General features: G+C 40.5%; 2 protein-coding genes across 3 annotated transcripts in view; one reads left to right on the forward strand and one right to left on the reverse strand.

Moving 5' to 3' along the window:
• The first annotated feature begins 2,040 nt into the window (after nucleotides 1-2,040).
• On the forward strand, nucleotides 2,041-5,803 carry star2 (steroidogenic acute regulatory protein 2). The gene is made up of 7 exons (XM_028969742.1): nucleotides 2,041-2,104; nucleotides 2,181-2,303; nucleotides 2,504-2,640; nucleotides 2,760-2,918; nucleotides 3,055-3,239; nucleotides 5,193-5,286; nucleotides 5,623-5,803. The coding sequence occupies exons 1-7, from the start codon at nucleotides 2,041-2,043 to the stop codon at nucleotides 5,725-5,727; spliced, it is 867 nt and encodes a 288-aa protein (XP_028825575.1). The 3' UTR covers nucleotides 5,728-5,803.
• Nucleotides 5,804-8,115: 2,312 nt separating this feature from the next.
• The window catches only part of adamts14 (ADAM metallopeptidase with thrombospondin type 1 motif, 14), a 52,687-nt gene continuing 41,650 nt past the window's right edge, over nucleotides 8,116-19,152 (reverse strand). For both annotated transcript variants that reach the window (XM_028967929.1, XM_028967928.1), the window contains exons 14-22: nucleotides 18,815-18,938; nucleotides 17,548-17,628; nucleotides 15,128-15,291; nucleotides 14,149-14,314; nucleotides 12,902-13,034; nucleotides 11,577-11,784; nucleotides 11,284-11,413; nucleotides 10,378-10,476; nucleotides 8,116-9,976 (exon numbers count right to left, since the gene is read on the reverse strand). In XM_028967929.1, the coding sequence (XP_028823762.1) occupies nucleotides 9,384-9,976; nucleotides 10,378-10,476; nucleotides 11,284-11,413; nucleotides 11,577-11,784; nucleotides 12,902-13,034; nucleotides 14,149-14,314; nucleotides 15,128-15,291; nucleotides 17,548-17,628; nucleotides 18,815-18,938 (1,698 nt within the window). In that variant the 3' untranslated portion in view covers nucleotides 8,116-9,383. The remainder of the gene's footprint in view (nucleotides 9,977-10,377; nucleotides 10,477-11,283; nucleotides 11,414-11,576; nucleotides 11,785-12,901; nucleotides 13,035-14,148; nucleotides 14,315-15,127; nucleotides 15,292-17,547; nucleotides 17,629-18,814; nucleotides 18,939-19,152) is intronic.

Here is a 19,152-nt window from a genome sequence, read left to right on the forward strand (position 1 = left end):
TTATCCAGAGTGGCTTATGTAAGTTCTTTGAAGTGTGTCAGTGAATGCATTCTGATTCTGGTTCACTAGCAGAAGAAAAGAATCAGTCCTCACAGAGTCAAGAAGAGTAGAGATTATTTACAGTGACAACATGGCAGAATTTACAGCTTCGGGAGCATCAAATCGTTGAAACAATTCTAAATAACTAGTAATCTTACTGATTTCTCTATATCAATATGTTTCTGACATAATCACATTATTATGTGAGCGAATCACATTATTATGTGTGTCTTTGCACTTGTTATACCTAACCTGGGACTGCAGCACATACAGTGCCTTGAAAATACAGTACATGACAAAAGTTTGGACACACCTTCTCATTCAATGTGTTTTTCTTTATTTTTGTGACCATTTACATTGATAGGTTCTCACTGAAGGCATCAAAAGTATGAATGAACTCATGTGGAGTTATTTTGCTCTGATTACTGCTTTGCACACTCTTTACATTCTCTCGATGAGATTCAAGAGGTTGTCACCTGAAATGGTTTTCCAACTTGAAGGAGTTCCCAGAGGTGTTTAGCACTTGTTGGCCCCTTTGCCTTCACTCTGCAGTCCAGCTCACCCCAAACCGTCTTGATTGGGTTCAGGTCCGGTGACTGTGGGGCAGTGGGGGCCTAGCGGTTAAGGTTCAAATCCCGATCCGCCAATGTACCACTGAGCAAAGTACCGTCCCCACACACTGCTCCCTGGGCGCCTTTCATGGCTGCCCACTGTTCACTAAGGGTGATGGGTTAAATGCAGAGGACAAATTTCACTGTGTGCACCATGTGCTGTGATGCTGTGTATCACATGTGACAAAAAGAAAAGAAAGAAAAGGTCTCCACTTTTTGTTAAGTCATGAAAATAAAGAAAACACATTGAATGTGTACTGCTCGCCTGGTCCCTCCATCGCTAAAGGTAAAAGGAAAACATTCATCTAGAGTCTTCTCCGTCTTGGCCCCTCGGTGGTGGAATGAACTTCCCCTCGAGGTCAGAACAGCTCAGTCACTGAGTATTTTCAAATGACAGCTCAAGACCTTCCTCTTTAAAGAATATTTAGATTAAATTGTAACTTTCTTGTTCTCGAACTTGTGTACAGAATCTACAACAGAGTGAATAAAAAGATGTATTCATAGTTGGGATCCTAGTGAACCGGAATTGATCTCTTCATCGATGGTAACTTGAAAGCACGTTGTAAGTCGCTCTGGATAAGGGAGTCTGCCAAATGCCGTAAATGTAAATGCATTGGGCTATTATGTGATAGACCAACACAAAGAAGTACATAATTGCAAAATGGTGCACTCCACAAATCTGAGCAGGAAGGAACTAAATGCTGGACAGTCCTGAAAGGAAACCTAGGCCACAAAAGACTGATGTGGAGGTGGTGGAATACAAACGCTTTTCATATTTGTAAAAATCTTTGAAGGCTATGGGTCCATTTTCCTTTCGCTTCAAAATTATATCACACTTGGTGTTGGTCTATCGCATAAAATCAATATATTCAAACAGAAAATATATAACAAGTTTCTTGTTGTAATGTGACAAAATGTTGAAATGGATATGAATTATCTGGATGCATTTCTAAGGCATTGAATTTGCATGTCACCTGTTCAGACATAAACCTGTCATGTTAAAATCATTTATTATGATTTTCATATTGTCTTAAAGGGCTAAAAAAAAAATTCTAGGTTTATTTTTCTGTATTGAAAATCTGAAATGTGGAAGTGTATTGCATGCAACACAGTCCCAGCCCAAGACCATGTAGCAGGTACCAGGTACTGTCACTGTGTGAAGGAAAGGACTATAAATTATCCGATGGGCGAGTCTGCTCTCACCACCCCTTTAAATCACCACTGTTTGGTTTTGCCAATAATGTTCTGTTGCCTCCAGAATGACCTTCAAGGCTGCCTGAAGTTTAAGCCTATCTGGCCAACTGGACCTTATCTACAGCTGCGTCCTTCGGACGTTGTATAAAGGCTGGAGAGCTGCGATCCTACCCCTGCCATCCCTGTGACGGTCAGCATGCTGCCCGCAGTCGTTAAGCTGTGCTGTGGAATCACATACCCACACCTCAGAAGCATGGCAGGTAACAGCAGCCTTTGTGAAAGTGAAGATCCTTTCTGCCCAAGCCTGCGAACGAAACATCCTTTTATGCCTCACAGGGCTGCAGCGCACAGCCATTGCAGCCATTGGACAGGAACTGGCTCATGTGCGGCAGGGTGGTACAATCAGCTTGCCTGACTGGCCAAGTCACATTGGATGGCCATGGAACACAGACTCCAGGGGTGAGTTTCTACATCAATGCTTTGTCCTGTATTAGACATTAAATGAAGTACCATGCAATCTACATCCTGGTCTTTCTAGCAACAGTTGTACAAATACAAAAATACAAAATCATAAAACAATAGGATATGATGCATCACGATGCAAGTTCTAAAGTTGTTCTGAGGAGGTTCTTTTGACTGACATGTTTCAGTGTTACCAGAGGAAAGACAGAGTGACGTGAGACCCGTACGTTTAAGAGAAGAGGAACTGTCCTATGTCCAACAGGGTCAGGAGGCATTGAGAAAGGCCCTGGAGATTGTGGAGGACAAAAATGGTTGGAAGACAGAAACTATTCAGGTTCATTTCCAAATATCTAAATAAATAAAATCTTATTCATCTGGATTTGAAAATCTGTGTGTCAAGGGTCACAAGACTCCTACTTGTCTCATATGAAGCTGTGTACCTGTGTTCTGCAGGAGAACGGGGACGTCATCTACAGCAAGGTGTTGCCTGGGGGTAGGAAAGTGTTCCGGTTGGAGGCAGTGCTGGAGGCGAGTCCTGAGGTGCTCTGTGATGTTCTGTTTGTGAGGGTGGAGGAAATGTGCAGGTGGAACCCCAGCATCAGTCACATCAAGGTGGGCCATTTTCCCTGGTGACTTTTTGTTCTTCGTAAAGTCCATGTCCTGCGTCTTTACAGTTCTCTTTCTTTTTCTTCTTAATTGATTGATTGACAAGAACATCATTCCTACTTCATGCTCGTTTTCTCCCTAGGTGCTCAGAAGTGTAGGAGCCGAAACTATGGTTACGCACGAGGTGACGGCAGAGACAGCGGGCAATCTGATTGGGCAGAGGGATTTCCTGAGCGTGAGACACTGCTGTAAACAGAAGTCACGTATTTATCTGGCCGGAGCTGCTACGCACCTTGAGTCCTTCATGCCTCAGAGGGGATTTGTCAGGTAATGGTCAGTGTGATCGGAATATATCTCTTCTAAGCATCTTTCACGCTGTGCATAGAAGCACCTGAGGATAATGGCCATAAAATAGTATGTTTTATATTGATAATAGATCATTAATTAATACTAAGTGTATAAATTAATAATGTAAGCATATTAATTAAAGGTCCCCTATTGCATCCCCTATTATGAAAATTTCACTTTTTCAGATTATTTAACATTAATATGAGTTCCCCTCACCTGTCTATGGTCCTGCAGTGGCTAGAAATGGCAATATGTATAAAGAGTGCTTTGGCCATTCTGCTTCACGGTTCAGGGAGTGGCAGCTCAGATGGTCAGATATGGAATTTGTCCCCTTATGTCGTCATAAGAGGAAAGGTTACCTCCTCTTTCCCATGATTTTCCCACCCAGAGAATTTTCCATCCATCCCCTAAAAAGAAACCAACAGTGCAAAGAATTGCAGTTGTTCTGTGATTGAATGAAAATTAAGCACAAATGAATTTTTAGTTCTGTCATGCAAGACTGAAGAAACAGTGGGTTAATGTTTATTTTTTTATAAAGCCGACACTACTTTCTGTCTGTGCTGCATATTGTGGTTAATGAATGCTATTTATGATGTCATTTCCACGAATGCCCGCTCACTTTGATTCAATGAGAACAGAATTAGTAATTGTGGGAAATGCAATTTTTTTACAGGTTAAATTATGTAGATTGTCTTTATAACTTGCTCAGAATGTACATTTGTTAGTAGTTAATTGATGAATTAATAAATGCAATAAAAGATAGATCTTATGTCAGCAGGGAGTTATCATAATGATAATATGATAATATAACAATACTGTGGTACCTGATAAATTGCTGGACAGCCATCTACAGTACAATCTATATAACTGAGTATATGTACAGTATAACTGAGGAATAAAATATTGAAAATTTAATTGAAATAAGTGGAATTCACTGGAATCGGCCTCCCGAAGCGGCCCTGTAATCAGAAGGTTGCCGAAGTGCCACTGAGATGCCACTGAGCAAAGCACCGTCCCCACACACTGCTCCCCGGGCACCTGTCATGGCTGCCTACTGCTCACTCAGGGTGATGGATTAATAGCAGAGGACAAATTTCACTGTGTGCACCGTGTGCTGTGCTGCTGTGTATCACATGTGACAATCACTTCACTTCACAATGTCCTGTATAGAGGCTTTAACATCACACCACCAAATGAGCAAAATGAGCGTGTTTCGCTTTGTTCAGAATCACTGCTGATGTGGCTTTTTGTTGCACGGCATTTATGGCTTGAGCTGGGTGTTTACCCAACGACAGGAAACGACCAGTGTAAAACTGCACCGTGTAACTTTCTGGAACCCACAAGCACTGCTGTCAGCCTGTCTGCTGCATAGAAATAGTGAGAAGTGTTATTGTTGGGTTTGAAGTATATTTGTATTTAGTTATAATCTGATGGATGGTTTTCCCCTGAGGGATTGCCACCTTGTCATGGTCAGGGGGTTCGTGTGCCTCGGTGACCCTAAGCTCAGCCTTCAGGTGGGACACCCAAACTGGACAGGTCTTAGGGTAGAGGCCTGACAAAGTACAATCCAGTTACATGACAAAAACAGTTATCCAGAGCCCACCCACCCCAGCCATTTCCCACATCCGCTGCCACAGTGTGCCACCATCACATTTCTTTCTGCCCCCTCATATATGCCTGTGTAGAACCGGCCCGGTTTCCCGACCCTAAGAAAAAGTGAAGTGATTGTCATTGTGAAACACAGCAAGCACAGCACACGGTGTCCTCTGCCTTTAACCCTTGGTAATGCGGCCTGCAACCTTTCGGTTATGTCCTTACCCACTTGGCAAACAGTGTCCTACTACAAACTCTATTGTAATGTTTCTGTCTAACTTAGTTTTTAAGACCCTTTTAAACAAAGAATATGACCTTAACTGCCTCTCCTCCTTACAGAGCAGAAGATGGACCCACATGCATCATCCTGCAGGCCGTGGACGATGGTTCAAGGAGAAGTCGCTTCACTTGGCTCCTGAATATGGACGTGAAGGTCGGTGAGCAATTCAGCTACTGAAAGGAAATGTGACAGCCGTTTCCCAACAGCACGATCGTGAAATTGATGTTACAACTAGAGCACTTTCTTGTCATTTTTGGGATGCTCTGCAACTGTTACCCACAGTGTGCCTTCCCTGTGCGTTTTGGTATGGACTCTGTACTCGAAAAGGAAATGGAAAAATTTAGGGACAGTAAGTAGGAGTATCTATATGCCGCCCTGACATAAGTGACAGCCAACCCCCCGAGGCTCCATTTACAGGCTGTATTACATGAGCACGCCGGCGCTTTCTTTCACCCTTGGTCTAAGAGACGTTTTCCATTTATTTTACAGGGCTGGCTGCCAAAGTCAATCGTCAATCAGGCTTTGCCACGGGCACAAGCAGACTTTACCAAACATCTGCGTCGGCGCCTGACAGTGACACCAATGCAGAGATGAGAGCAATGAGGAGGGCCAAGTCCACAGGGAGCAGCGAACGCGGCATACGGCACCCAGGAGAAATATCAACACCTCTCTAGTTTTTTTCCCCAAAATACACAAAGGGCTCAAAAAAGGTTGCTGGGTTGAAGTTGCACTCTGAGGTAGACATCCAGAGGCAAGACTTCGACTGTCAGAGCACCTTGTTTGTAATAGGAACACGCACCATACAACAGAAACCTCAATGTGACATATACATATATTGTTCTTGCAGTTCGCTCGAGTCTGTAAATGTCTAACGGTTCAGCGTAAAAGCGGCCATGAGGCTGTCAGTGATCTGCAAATCTTACTTGGAAACAAGTAGTTGCTTTACTGAATCTAAAATTCTCTCACCGCTTTCCTAGACTTACTGACTTTGTGAGTCGAGAATTCTTTTTTCCAGCCTGTGGTGAACACATTGTATTGTATGCTACTGTTATGTTTAAAGCAGCCTCTTGAGCATGAGATACTAGGAAAAAATAAAAGACAACACTGAAAAATCCTCTGCAAGTGCTTTTGGGACAAACGTTAGATGTAAGTAATCAAATCGCAAATGTTATTTAAAGTATTCAAAAGATATCCTTAATTGTTTGTTTAATTAGATTTCTGTTACTAATTGTAAAAATGTTTTCAATTTTTTTTTTTTTTTTTTTTACCAAAACCTGCAATACCGCATTCTACCACTAGATCCCACACTGGAATCCAAACTAAATCCCTCTTCCAGTGCATGGTTAAAAATTGTCTCCTATACAAGACTTTAGAGTTTTCAGTTCGTGTTTCAGTTTAAAAACTCAGAAGATAAATGTATATCACAGAAATAATAACAATAATAATAAAATAAATTAGTAGACATTTTATATGTACATATTTTCTCATTAAATAAATACAAATTCAGATGTCCTTCACAATTATGCTGAATTTAACGTGCTTCTTCTAGGCCAATCAAACTTGAGAAATATGATTGTATGACAGTAAAAAATTACTTATTAACCCTAACCCAGCAGTGATACGAGGTAGGTTATAACCTTAACTCTACACACTGTTAAATCATACATCGTTAAAGTGAAGTGATTGTCATTGTGAAACACTTCAGCATAGCACACGGGAACACAACGAAATGTGTCCTCTGCTTTTAACCATCACCCTTGTTGAGCAGTGGGCAGCCATGACAGGCGCCCGGGAAGCGGGGGACCAAATGTGTGGGGACCAAATGTACCATACTGTGTTAAAATGAATGTACTGACATTATTAAGATATTTTTGAATTAATTTAATCAACTCCATTGACTGACATGCAGACAGAAATGCCAGGAGCCTTCTAGATATTTTTTTTTTCAGAGCAGGGGACATTGGACTTTTATTTGAAAAAGAGTTATGAATTATTGTATACAGCATTTTAAAATGTGTTAAATGCTGTTAACCCAATGATTCAATGATCTCAAAAACTCACCACATGACATCAACATGTACAGATTTGTTTCTGGATTTCTTGCCAACCAATTAAATATTAATGACTGTCACAAAAACTGAACAGAAAATCACCAATTAATTAAAAGAGCAGAAGAGAACATTGAACAAAAATGCTATAGGGCAGGTTACATCAGGCCACATTGAACACGTTAAAAAAATTGGAATCGTGAATATTTAGCCTTTTTTGTCAGGTAAAGTGAGTCCTGCTACGATAAAATTCACTCAAGGTTTCGTTCCACAAGCTGACACCGCCGACTTTTTTTCTGTACCCCATATCCACAGAATAGACCGGAGATGTATTGTAAATGTTACCTGGATGCAATATGCATGAATGGAAATGCTTGAGGTCTTTGAAACACAGCTTCCATAGTAAAACTCAGCATGCGACATGAGGATTCATCACATGTTCAACACTCCTGCCTAAACAGAAGTTTTTTTGCTTGCTTTTCATGTGCTTCATTTTCCTAACATTTAAACTTTTTAATAAATATTAACACTTAAAGCTCTCATATATATATATATATATTTATATATATATATATATATATATATATACACACACAAGAACTACACATGTAGATGGTTAAAACGCTCGAAAAAAGAAAAACAATAATGCCACACAATGACGCTCAGCTAGCTGCTTTCTTTTCCATTCCACACAGAAATATACTTAAATTAGATGGCAGGGTATTAAATTTGTTTCTATTGTTGACATGTACACTATATACATTACTGCTTAAAAACATGTTTTTATATATATATGCGCTTGCGTTAAAGGAGAGGGAAATATATATATATGTTTTCCTTTCCTTTAAAGCATGCACAAGTTCCACAAAAGCTAAGAGCATGCAGTAGAGGGACATATTTCCTGAATGTGACCATGAAAGAAGTGCATGCTGGGGGGGGGGGGGGGGGGGGGGTGTCACATTAAAAACAACAAGAGCACCAAGGAGAGGAGATGAACCGTCAACAATAATCAATTCTGTTACAGACTTGCATAAAACTGAAGTGATATTTTTCCTAAAGGTCAATAAAGGTCACCACGTTGTTGCAATTAACTGGTGTTACGCTACAAAAAAATGTTGTGGTGATGTTGCAAGCTTTTAGATTTGAAACGTTTGATCGGATAGATCCAAGAAAAAAATTGCATTGGCGTCAACAATCCTGATACTTTATCCAAAGGAATCTTATCCAAGCAATTGTAATTAAAAAAGTGTATGCCAAGTGTATGTCCTGCAGACCGCCAAGGGCACCAAACAGACTGGGATCGCCCCTTTCTACGTTGAAGTGTTGGGAGCCGTATTTCTGCTGCCACGTTTACTTTCAGCTGCAAAGTGGTACTGAAAGAAGAAGAGCAGAAATATGCGATACCATTGTGCTAGCATCGATCCAATACTAATACCACTTGGTATCAATAGAATCAATATTTTGGATCAATCCACACATAGACATGCCGCTTATACTTGAGACATGACGGACTTCTGTGATTTACCAGGCAAACATTCTGCACCATATATTTCAGGAAGTTGTGTAAATTTGTCGTGTAAAATGAGTCTCCATCACAGTTTTAACTTAACATTTCACAAATTTGACATGTTTCTATTTGCAATTTGAACAGAAATTAGACTACTGGCTCCACTGAGCATGTGACACTGTGAGGAACTAATGCCCAGGCTTTTATAAAGGCTAAGGAAAATTGTACTACAGAAAAAAAGAGCAAACCAGCTAAACCTTCCACTCAATCAACTCCAAACAGCAATCTCCAGTAATGGCTCCATACATGGCATCTGCAGGACATTCTCCTTAAAACTAAACAAGCCCTTTGTTCACATCATAAGTAGTTCTGATGCACTTGGGTAAAGAAAAATGATTAAACGAACAAAAGAAAAAACGTTAACACAAGTTAAATTATTTTGTAAAAAACTTGTAACGCAGTCACTGAACACCAATGCGTTTAGAGCACCATTCATTATTTGTTCTTCCATTTACCATTTCAGGTAGAGGAGGCGGGCTAATGCAGAACTGTAAAGTACATCTGCAGAGTGTGTGTGTGTGTGTGTGTGTGTGTGGTTTTTACTGTGAGGTAGCCATTAAAGGCCTGTATCCTTTGTCTATGTAAAGACTAAATGTCCAGTAAAGAAGCAGTTTCCCGTTTCTGCAGGAAGCAACTCATGTCACCACCGGCAAGGTCCTGTTGGCTAAATCCCTGTCCAATCCAAAACCGTCTCTGTTCGACTGGGGCGTGGCCATGGAGCTTAAAGTGCCATTAGAGCCATCGGTACCATCTGGCACCTCCTGGTCAGTGTAGATGGTGACCTCTGGTGGGAGGACACTAGGCCCTAGAGGTAGACGTTGACTAGAGCTGGGGTCTCCGCCGGATGTAGTACCATGGGGGAGAGATGCACTCTGGCTGGGGAAGACGTCTGCTGGATGCTGGTGTACGGATTCTGGGGTTACGCCCTGTATGGTGGAGCGGGGTCTCCTCACGCTTGCCTTTGTGGTGTTTCCGGTCCTAGATGTGGTGGACAGATGCTGGGGGGCTGGCGTCGATTTGGAGGAGGTCTGTTTCTGTGCCCGGGTTGGGGTGGTGATGTATCCAGGGTCGGATGCAGAGGTTTCCAGGCCAGGTGGAGGATTGGCGGAGAATCCTGCCTTTTTGCTGCAGGACTCGCAGCACAGCTTGTGGTAGCCTGGAATGGAGCAGTACCGAGCCAGCACTTCCATCTGACAGAAGATGGATTTATCGCCCAAGCATGGCTCATCTACGCACACACACACACAAAATATTAAATATTAGTAAGACAACAGAAGCAGGCCTTCAGCTGGTTTGTCCTTCACTGGTTTTTGTGTTTACACGAAGCAGTGATGGGAAGCATGGGTGGGGGGTGTGTGCATGTAGCACTCAAGCTAGCAGTTTAAGGCAATCAAGCTAAAACTCAACTATTATACGAAAGTGTTGAATTGATGGGCAACAGGAAATCCATAGCTTTTCCTATGCCAGCATGCACTTTATAAATGGAAAAATTGCCCAGCAAGAAAGCATAATTAAAGGCGGCGTTAAAAAAGCCTGTCCAGCACTCATCTCCACGCTGTCTGATCATCAGCCACCGGCCTCCAGTAAATCAATCATTGCGTGGAGGGGGGAAGCTGGCAAGTAACCTACTGGAGATTTTACTGATGTCGCTGTCAGGCTCAGCCATGTGTCCTCGTGCCACCTCTTCCTTGTCTGAATTGGCCATTGATGTGGGAAGCATGTCTTGTCCTGGTAAATAATAAAGATGATGATAAAAGATTTTTGAAGGGCTTTGACCAAACTCATACAGTGGATATAGGAAGCGTACACACCCCTGCCAGGTTTGTGACAGTAAATCTTTTCAAATAATTTGCCAAATTTAATGTGACCTATAATCTGTACAATTTAATGAAAATCTGTACAATTAAATGAAAATATGCACACAAGAAAAAAAAGTACAACAAGCTGTTTGCATAAATGTGCACACCCTTGAACTAATACTTTGTTGAAGCACCATTTATTTTAATTACAGCATTCAGTCTTCACGGCTAGAAGTCTTCCATTCCAAGTCTGACAGGCTGTAGGTGACATCAATTGTGGGAAATGGTTTATTGTGGTGATCTTTTACATCGCACGAAAAAAAAAATAACAAGGGTGTGAACATTTTTTATAGCCACAGTATTCATTATTTAAAAGCTTCATGAGGCAATTTTTGTCAGGTTTGTCAGCGTTCTATGAAAAATAGTTCCACGTTGAAACGCAAGACAGAAATGCAATCAAAAATAATCACGTCAGCTTTTTTTTTTAAGTCTGTATTCCCTGATGATGCCATCCATTTTGCAGAGAGGCCATAAAATAAGGTTTTGACAGTCAGAACTCCCTCAAATTCCTCAAACTGTTTTCCTTTTCTCCTGAATCTCTTCACATAAATGGTTTAAGTAGGAACCTTTTCAAAGACAGGAAAATTGCAACCACCAGCTCATAATGCACCACATAGTCAGTGCAGCACTAAAGAACAGGGTTCTCAGATTCTACAGAATTTTTACTTTGCTTTACCTGGACAGGGGGGCAGGGTGCAGATGAGGACAGGATCTGGTTTGTCTCCAGCACAGCTCCCGCTGCTGTTGTCTGTGGACCTGCAGACCACCTGCCTCTGCTGTATCCCCTCGCCACAGCTCACAGAGCACTGTAGGAAGCACAAGCACACACACACACGCACACACACACACACACACATCCTACCATGAAGTGAAGAGCATTTCCTTGTGTATTGTAGTGATTTTCAATTTCTGTTTTTATTTTTTAGGTTTTTCAAAAAACTGTCTATGTGCATGCACCATGTGTTTTACCTGTGACCAGGCTCCGGTCCTCCACAATGGAAGACAGGCAGTGATGTTGCAGGCTCTCCTGTTGTCAGGTCGCTCCTCAGTGCAGTATTTGGTGTGGACGGTGCGACTGGTCCCATTGGGTAGTGTCTGGGTGCACTGAACCAGCCGGGACTGGTAGCCCAGCTTCCCACACGTCTTGCTGCATGCACTCCACTCTTCCACAACCCACCTGGAAAAGCACACAAATGCACACGCAAGCAACACTTCACTAAAATGTATGTTATGCTAATTCACTCCATTAGTCCCATATCTAATTTAAAAGATGAAACCACCAAACCTCATTCCATATGACAAAACCAATAAAAAGGAGTTGACATGCAATTTGATTCTCAGGCTGCCCTTTTCCCCCAAATTAAAAACACACACATTGTCATAGAAAATGTATTTCAATGCAATTGAAACAACAATTAAAATGACACTATTCATCTATGTGGCCAGGCACATTTTGAGTGATGAGAACCAGAAGAGTGCAAAAAGAGTGCAATATATTTGTCCGTTTTGTGTCTTTTTGGCAGTATAAAGAGCTAAATACCACTCGTGTGGTTTTGAATCTTAAACTTTCAGATAATAAAAACAGATCAGTTTAAATACACTACTCAAAAAATAAAGGGAACACAAAAATAAGACATCCTATATCTGAATACATGTAATATTCTTATTAAATACGTTTCATATTTGAATGTGCTGACAACACCTGCTGTCTATTCCATTTGCACAACGGCATGTGAAATTGATTGTCAATAAGTGTTCCTAAGTGGACAGTTTGATTTGATTTTGATTGAAGTGTGATTGACCTGGAGTTACATCGTTTTGTTTTAATTTTTTTTGTAAATTTTTTTTTGTTAATTTTTTTATTAAGCATCCTACATCATGGATTAATTTTTGCTGTTAAAATTAAGCATATTCTGCATAGTTTTGGATGCTTGTTCAGGTTATACAGCTAATACAGCTAGAGCTGTCATGTACATCCAAATGGCAGTGGATTCTGGCCACACCAGCAGCTGAACATTTTACCCTTGACCTTTTGGCCACAAAATAAGTCTTATGTTTTACCTGCCTATAGTCTAGATTTGTCTTTTGTGCCTTCACAGATTGTGTGACATTTATAAAAAAAATTAAGTTACTCTGCATTTGCTAAATGCTGTAAGTGTAAAATTGTGAAGAAATTGTGCTTCCTTCGGACTTCTATCACAAAATAATCTTAATCTCAATTTTAGAAAGGGTTCAAAATAGTGAAAACTAAGTTTTTTCAACAGGAGAAGTGCTTATTTTTTGCATTCACTCGCCTTGGCTGACTGCATTCATTCACATTGCAGCGTTTCCTTATTGGCTTGGGCTTTTTGTTTGTTTCGCAAAAGTTGCGGTGAACCAGTCGGCTGTCGCTCTTCCTCCGACATCCGTACTTGGTGTACTGCACACCTGACAGGTCCAAACACATAGCACACAGGTCACGCATAGTGGCAAGCTCTGAAATCTGTAATATCTCTTTCTTTCAATGTACTACTGTGAGCTGCTCTGTAAAAAAAAAAACTATGCTCTAGGGAATTGCAGGGTTTTCTCCCCTGCTCAGCCGTGATTTCATACTACAAGACACTTGTGCATTTAATAAATCTGCATATTATCTAAAGCTGGACACTGAATAAGTGTCCAGGCTAATCTGAAGGATAACATTTATCAGTAGGTAACGGTTAAAGATTAAACGCAGCATTGCTGTGATGTCCACGTGCCACTGGGCTTTACCCCCAGCTAGCGCCTGTTGGTCCTGATCACTCGAGCCTAATAAGAGGCAGCTTTATATACTAGTCTGCACTTTCAGGACACAAAGGTGGATCATGTGCTAGAGGGTTTCGCGCTGATTTTCTGATTCATTTTCAAAATGTCAAGCATTTGCGCTTCCTCCTTCCTTCACCCGTGCGGCATTACAAATGCGGCATTACATCACACAATGCTGAGAGGCAACAAAAAAGGGCTTGAGACACAAAAGGACAAGCTAAAAAAGAATGCCTTTCTTTTCACCTTCATCTCCATCAGTCATTATAGTCATTATCATCACACATGTTCACATAAAAGTTAGTTATGCAAGACAGTGCTTTTGGACAGTGGGAGGAGACCCATGTCAACACATAGAGAGAACAGCCACATTAACATTTACAGTATTTATCACGTGTCCTTATCCAGAGTGACTTACAATCAGTAGTTACAGGGAGCATACCCCTGGAGACACTAAGTGTCTTGCTCAGGGACACAATGGTAGTAAAGTGTGGTTCGGCTCAGTGACTTTGTGGTATTCTGTTTCATAGGCGAGTATGTTACCAACTAGTCTACTAACACCCCCTGCATAAGATTAGATTAGATTAGAATCAACTTTATTGTCATTACACATGTACAAGTACAGAGCAATAATTTTTGTGGCCTTTTTTATTCGAAATCAATTAACTGTGCAAGTAGGATGGGTAACGAACAAATGGAAATTAAATGGACATGTATGTCTAGGCTATAATGTGGTGGTTCATTGTCAAACGCACAAACACACCTCCGCCGCAGGGTTTGGAGCATTGAGACCAGCTCTTCAGGGCCCACTCATAGGTGTCCAGCTCTGTCAGCAGTACGTTGTTGTTGGTGATGACTGGCACCAGGTCCTCGTGGATGATGTACTTGTATGTCAGGCTGACTTTAGTCTCCTCCTCCTGAGGAATCACCTAAAAAGAGCAAAGGACATGCCAGTAACACCAGAGAAATACAATGTCCATTTCCAGCAAAATGTCTATCTCTCAAGCTATACATCTTTTTGATACTTGTACATACAACATACAAGTAAAACGTGTAACAACCTCTATGTAACAGGTTTATCTAAGCCTAACTCAAACCAGAGCAATGGAAAATATTATGGTTCTAATTTAAATTTTTATGCTAAGGTCTATATTTAAACCGTCCAGAAAGAGGCAGTGGGGTATGGGAGAACTGTTAATCATCACCATGGGTTCCTCTAATTTTACACATACTTACACATACACATGATATTTTCTGAGTGTTGGATATAATACACTCAAACCAAAAACCTAGTTAGTTCCTCCCCTTTAAGAAATAGATGTTACACACTTGACACTACATTTTTAGTAAATGTTATGTTATACTATGAGGACAATTGGGGCACAATTTTCAAACTGGCACCAAGTTCTTAGCTCTGCTTTTTAAAGAAGAGAAACTAACTATATAGGTACATAATTATTTTAATGATGTTTTCACTTAAACAGCATTTAAATGGGATTCGCAGCTAACATGCATTCTATGTCCATCAATGTGTCACATGCGTAAGATACAGTGTCTGTCCATGTAAATTCTGAGGATGCCTTTGAATTTACACTAACAAACAAACCTCATAGTTGGCATAGGTGGTTTTGCACTTATTGACCGTTTTAATGACAGGAACACAGATTGTTTAATTATCAGTATTGCAGTAATTTTAAGCCCGCCCACAAACAGACAGCAAGACACGCCTCCTTCGGTCTTACCAGTACTAAAATGCCTTCATGCAGTGGCCCGGTGGTCTTCAGAGATTCTTTGTCATTTTCATTCAGGTATTCCCACTCCAGACCATTCTCGATGAAGGTTTTGGACGTTGCCTCATCGCTCTGTGCATTCAGTATGAAGTTACCAGTGACTTGGTTTTTGACAGCTGTTTTGTTAAAAGAAATTGTTGCAGGAAACTTCAGTTAAAGTGGATCATGGATGCATTAAAAATGCTTCTCTAAAACATCCCTTTGCAAATATTAAATAGAACTGAGAGACCCTGAACACTAGTATTAATGTATTTTTCATCTTTTTAAAATCCCCAAGGTAAAAAGTCTCAATGACAGAGCTTTATTTTAAAAGTTTCAAGAGCCTCTGAAGACATACAAGACACAAGATTACACACACTGAACACAGCCTTGAGCCTATTAAATTCTGAAGCATACAAAACTGAATCTTTGCGATCATTGAAACATTAAACCAATCAGCAGTCTATGCTCTTCACACATATAATAATATGCATGCATGAAGCATAAATATAAAATGCAGATTTTGCAGAATAGGCATTCATCTATTCTGTCCCATTCAGGGATAAAATTTCCCATTTGAAACTCTCGCCTTGCTTTCATGTTTCTTTGATTACAGCAACTCCTCAAATGTTCTTTCACTTGAGATCATTTAATGTTTTTAGATTCTTTACTGCCTTCTTAAAAAGCAATACATTTGTAATCTTTCAGGATTTGCATGAATAAATTTACACTTGCAGAAGAGAAACTAACTACCCTTTTGTTGGTGTGTAATTATTTCTGGATGATTGTACACCTGTGCCTAAATATCCTTAAATATTTGTTTCTATTCATGTAAATACTTTAATCTTACACTATCCAACAAGCCCTGTGATTGGTGTTTTTTAAAAAAAAGTCTCTTTAGATCAGAGGTGTTCAACTAAAACTTGAAGAGGTCCAGTAAAAAAAGGTCTAGAAACTTATTTGCAGCCGATATCGTTGGTTAATTACAGGAATGGGTCATGCTATCGTGTCACTGTTGTTTGGGCAGTTGTACTCATACTGTCATTCTTAACATTGAAGAAACAGAAGGGATGATTAGAATTGGGGTTAAAGGTGGCAATTGGTGGGGTGAGAGTTAAAAAGTGTAGAAATATTTGTGAGTTCCTACCCTTGTGTAACTAACTAAGATGCTATGGGTGTTAAACACTTTCTTCTCAGTCACTCCAGTTTTTTCACTATTTCATGATCCATCAGCACGATTGAAAGTGTAAAATTTTATGACGTGACTAATATTTAGGCAGCTCAAAAACCCGGTAAATTCTAAAGACCTGGCCGAACATAATCTCCGGACGGCTTTAAAAGAACTGTCCGGGTTTTTGAATATATGTCTCATCGAAGGCGTCCCTCACAAAATAGTTACTGTTATATGCCATATATAGTCCCATATATGCTGTTTAGGTCTGCGTGGTTCGTTAATGACCACGCTGAGAGTTAGTTAAAGACATTGATATTTTACTAGAAGTCTTAATAACGACAGGCTTACATCAGGAACTGACTATGTAATCGGGTCCATCTGTACATATGCCTTTGGCACTTTGACACAGCTTTACTAATAACTAGCAAATCACTATTTGCTCATATCATTACACACACCAGTTCCTTTCCACTCGCGCTGGTGGGCCCAGGAGATAAGTGAGTGGGGGGCAGAGGCTTGAGCGAGGAACACAATATATTTGCCTGCCTATCAATTTGGTTCTTTTTTCACTCATTTTGTGTCTTACTAGGCCTGTGTAGACCTTGGATGGGGTTTTCCAAGGGGGGTTGCAAAAAGGTATCAAAATCTTTCTGCATATGGACCGCCTGTAACGTACATATTTGATTGGTCTAATGGTATTATGTACAATGGCTTAACCCTACTGGAAAGACTATAAAAGCCACTGAGCAAAAGCCACTGACTATAAAGGTGCCACTGAGCAAAAGCACCATCCCCACACACTGCTTCCCAGGCACCTGTCATGGCTGCCCACTGCTCACTAAGGGTGATGGGTTAATGCAGAGGACACATTTCACTGTGTGCACCGTGTGCTGTGCTGCTGTGAATCACAATGATAATCACTTCACTTTAGTTACTGACCCCTGCTTTAGATTATTCATTATTATTTAGGCTATTAATTAGATTATTAGATCACAGATTATTTTGTACAATAACAAATAATATAGTTAGGTAACTGGTCGAGCCTGTATCTGCCAAACTGGCCAAAGGCCAGTTATATTAATAAAAATTATTTATGCTGCTTGAGTCTGCTGAAGTTGCATGCCACAATCCGTCTTCCACTAACATCAATCTTTTGTTATGTTAATAGTAAATACAATAAAATAGCTATAATGTTCATTTTTTTTCCCCACAAACTCACCAATTACATGAGGTGATGACTCGTTTTCCTCAATGAGAATATGCCGGGCTCCCACAGGGATGTCAAACATCTTCAGCATTCCTACCAAGGGGCAAGAAAGAGCGGTAAGAGCATACAGATGTAAAATAAGAATGGTAGCCCTCATGTTTTAATAAACTACTACACATTACTGTGCCACTGCACTGCAATCATCTGGGCCACGGCTGTCTAATGCAGGGCACATGATAAGGCTGCAACTGAACAGAATTAAAAACCTCAACTTTCCATGAGAGAAATGACTATTGGTTGCCCAATAGCATTTCAGGTGTGGCTCTGGGCTCTGTAGCTGGAGGTGTGAATCCTTGTTGGTCAGCTACCTCTTGGACCAGCTACCTTAGGAATGAAAACTCTTGCTGTTGTTGGTGCACTTTTTTGGACTGAATAAAAGATGCAGCAACCATCACACTCTCAAAAGCCCAAGGTTCAAAGGTGAACAAAAGTAGTTAACTGGCTCATCATCTTAGAACTATAAAGTGAAGACATCCTCTAGCCATATCCTGAAGGAACATCAGAGAACCTTCAATCTTACAGCCACCCACCTGACAGCAGAGAACTGTTGCAATTATGAGGCTTTACCAGAGCCTCATGTACCACTAGAAGGAACATGCTCAAAAGAAGATGGACATGATTCCAGCAGAATAATGATGTCAAATTTGTCTGCAATAGCAGGCAACCAGTAGATTGAAAGTGTATAAGTGTATAACCAGTGCTTCAAACTGGCCAATATTTTTGGATTGCGTTGCATCAAATGTTAAATTTGGTGCAGACAGAAGTTGCCTGACTTTCAGCGGTTTCCAATAGGTGGCAGTAGTGAGCAATGTGGTCAAAGGGCTGGAACATTTTAAAACAGTTCATGTTTGACGAAAGATGGATTACTTAAAATGAGCAAAACATTTTAAAATCAGCATTTCATAGAAACTACTGGTTTTATGTCAATAATGGATAAATGTCAAGTTTACATTTATATTTAAAGCATTTAGCAGACATTCTTATCCAGAGCAACTTGCAGTCAGTAGTGACAGGAACAGTTCCCCTGGAGACACTCAGGGACAAGTGTCTTGCTCAGGGACACAATGGTAGTAAGTGGGATTTGAAGGTATGACTATGTGGTGTTCTGGTTCAAAGGAGAATGGCTTCTACAAAATATAAGTCCCTTGGTTACACTCTGAAGCACAAATTGCAGTTTGATCTGTTACAAGATGAACAGCAGATGTCATGTTTACGGTACCTGTCTTTTTGGGGGTCTTGGTCAGAGTGAGCTTGACGGTTCGGCAGTGGGAGTTGTCTCCTCCGCACACTCCACATTTGTCTTCCTGTTTGTAGGAGCCCACTTCTTTATCACAGCCAACATGCTAGTGGCAGAACAGAGTAGAATCAAACAAACAAAAAATCTGTCAAAAGTTTGTATGCAGCTACTCATTTATGGGTCTTGTTTTTTTTTTTTTACAATATATAACCAAACTGAAGACACGGGACTATGAAATAACACACCTGAGGTTATGTAATAAACAGCAAAAATATCAAACAAGGTAAAAATTTGAACATTTGAGCCTGTCCAAAGCAGGG

The sequence above is a fragment of the Denticeps clupeoides genome, chromosome 2, assembly GCF_900700375.1.
Source record: "Denticeps clupeoides chromosome 2, fDenClu1.1, whole genome shotgun sequence".
Taxonomy (NCBI): domain Eukaryota; kingdom Metazoa; phylum Chordata; class Actinopteri; order Clupeiformes; family Denticipitidae; genus Denticeps; species Denticeps clupeoides.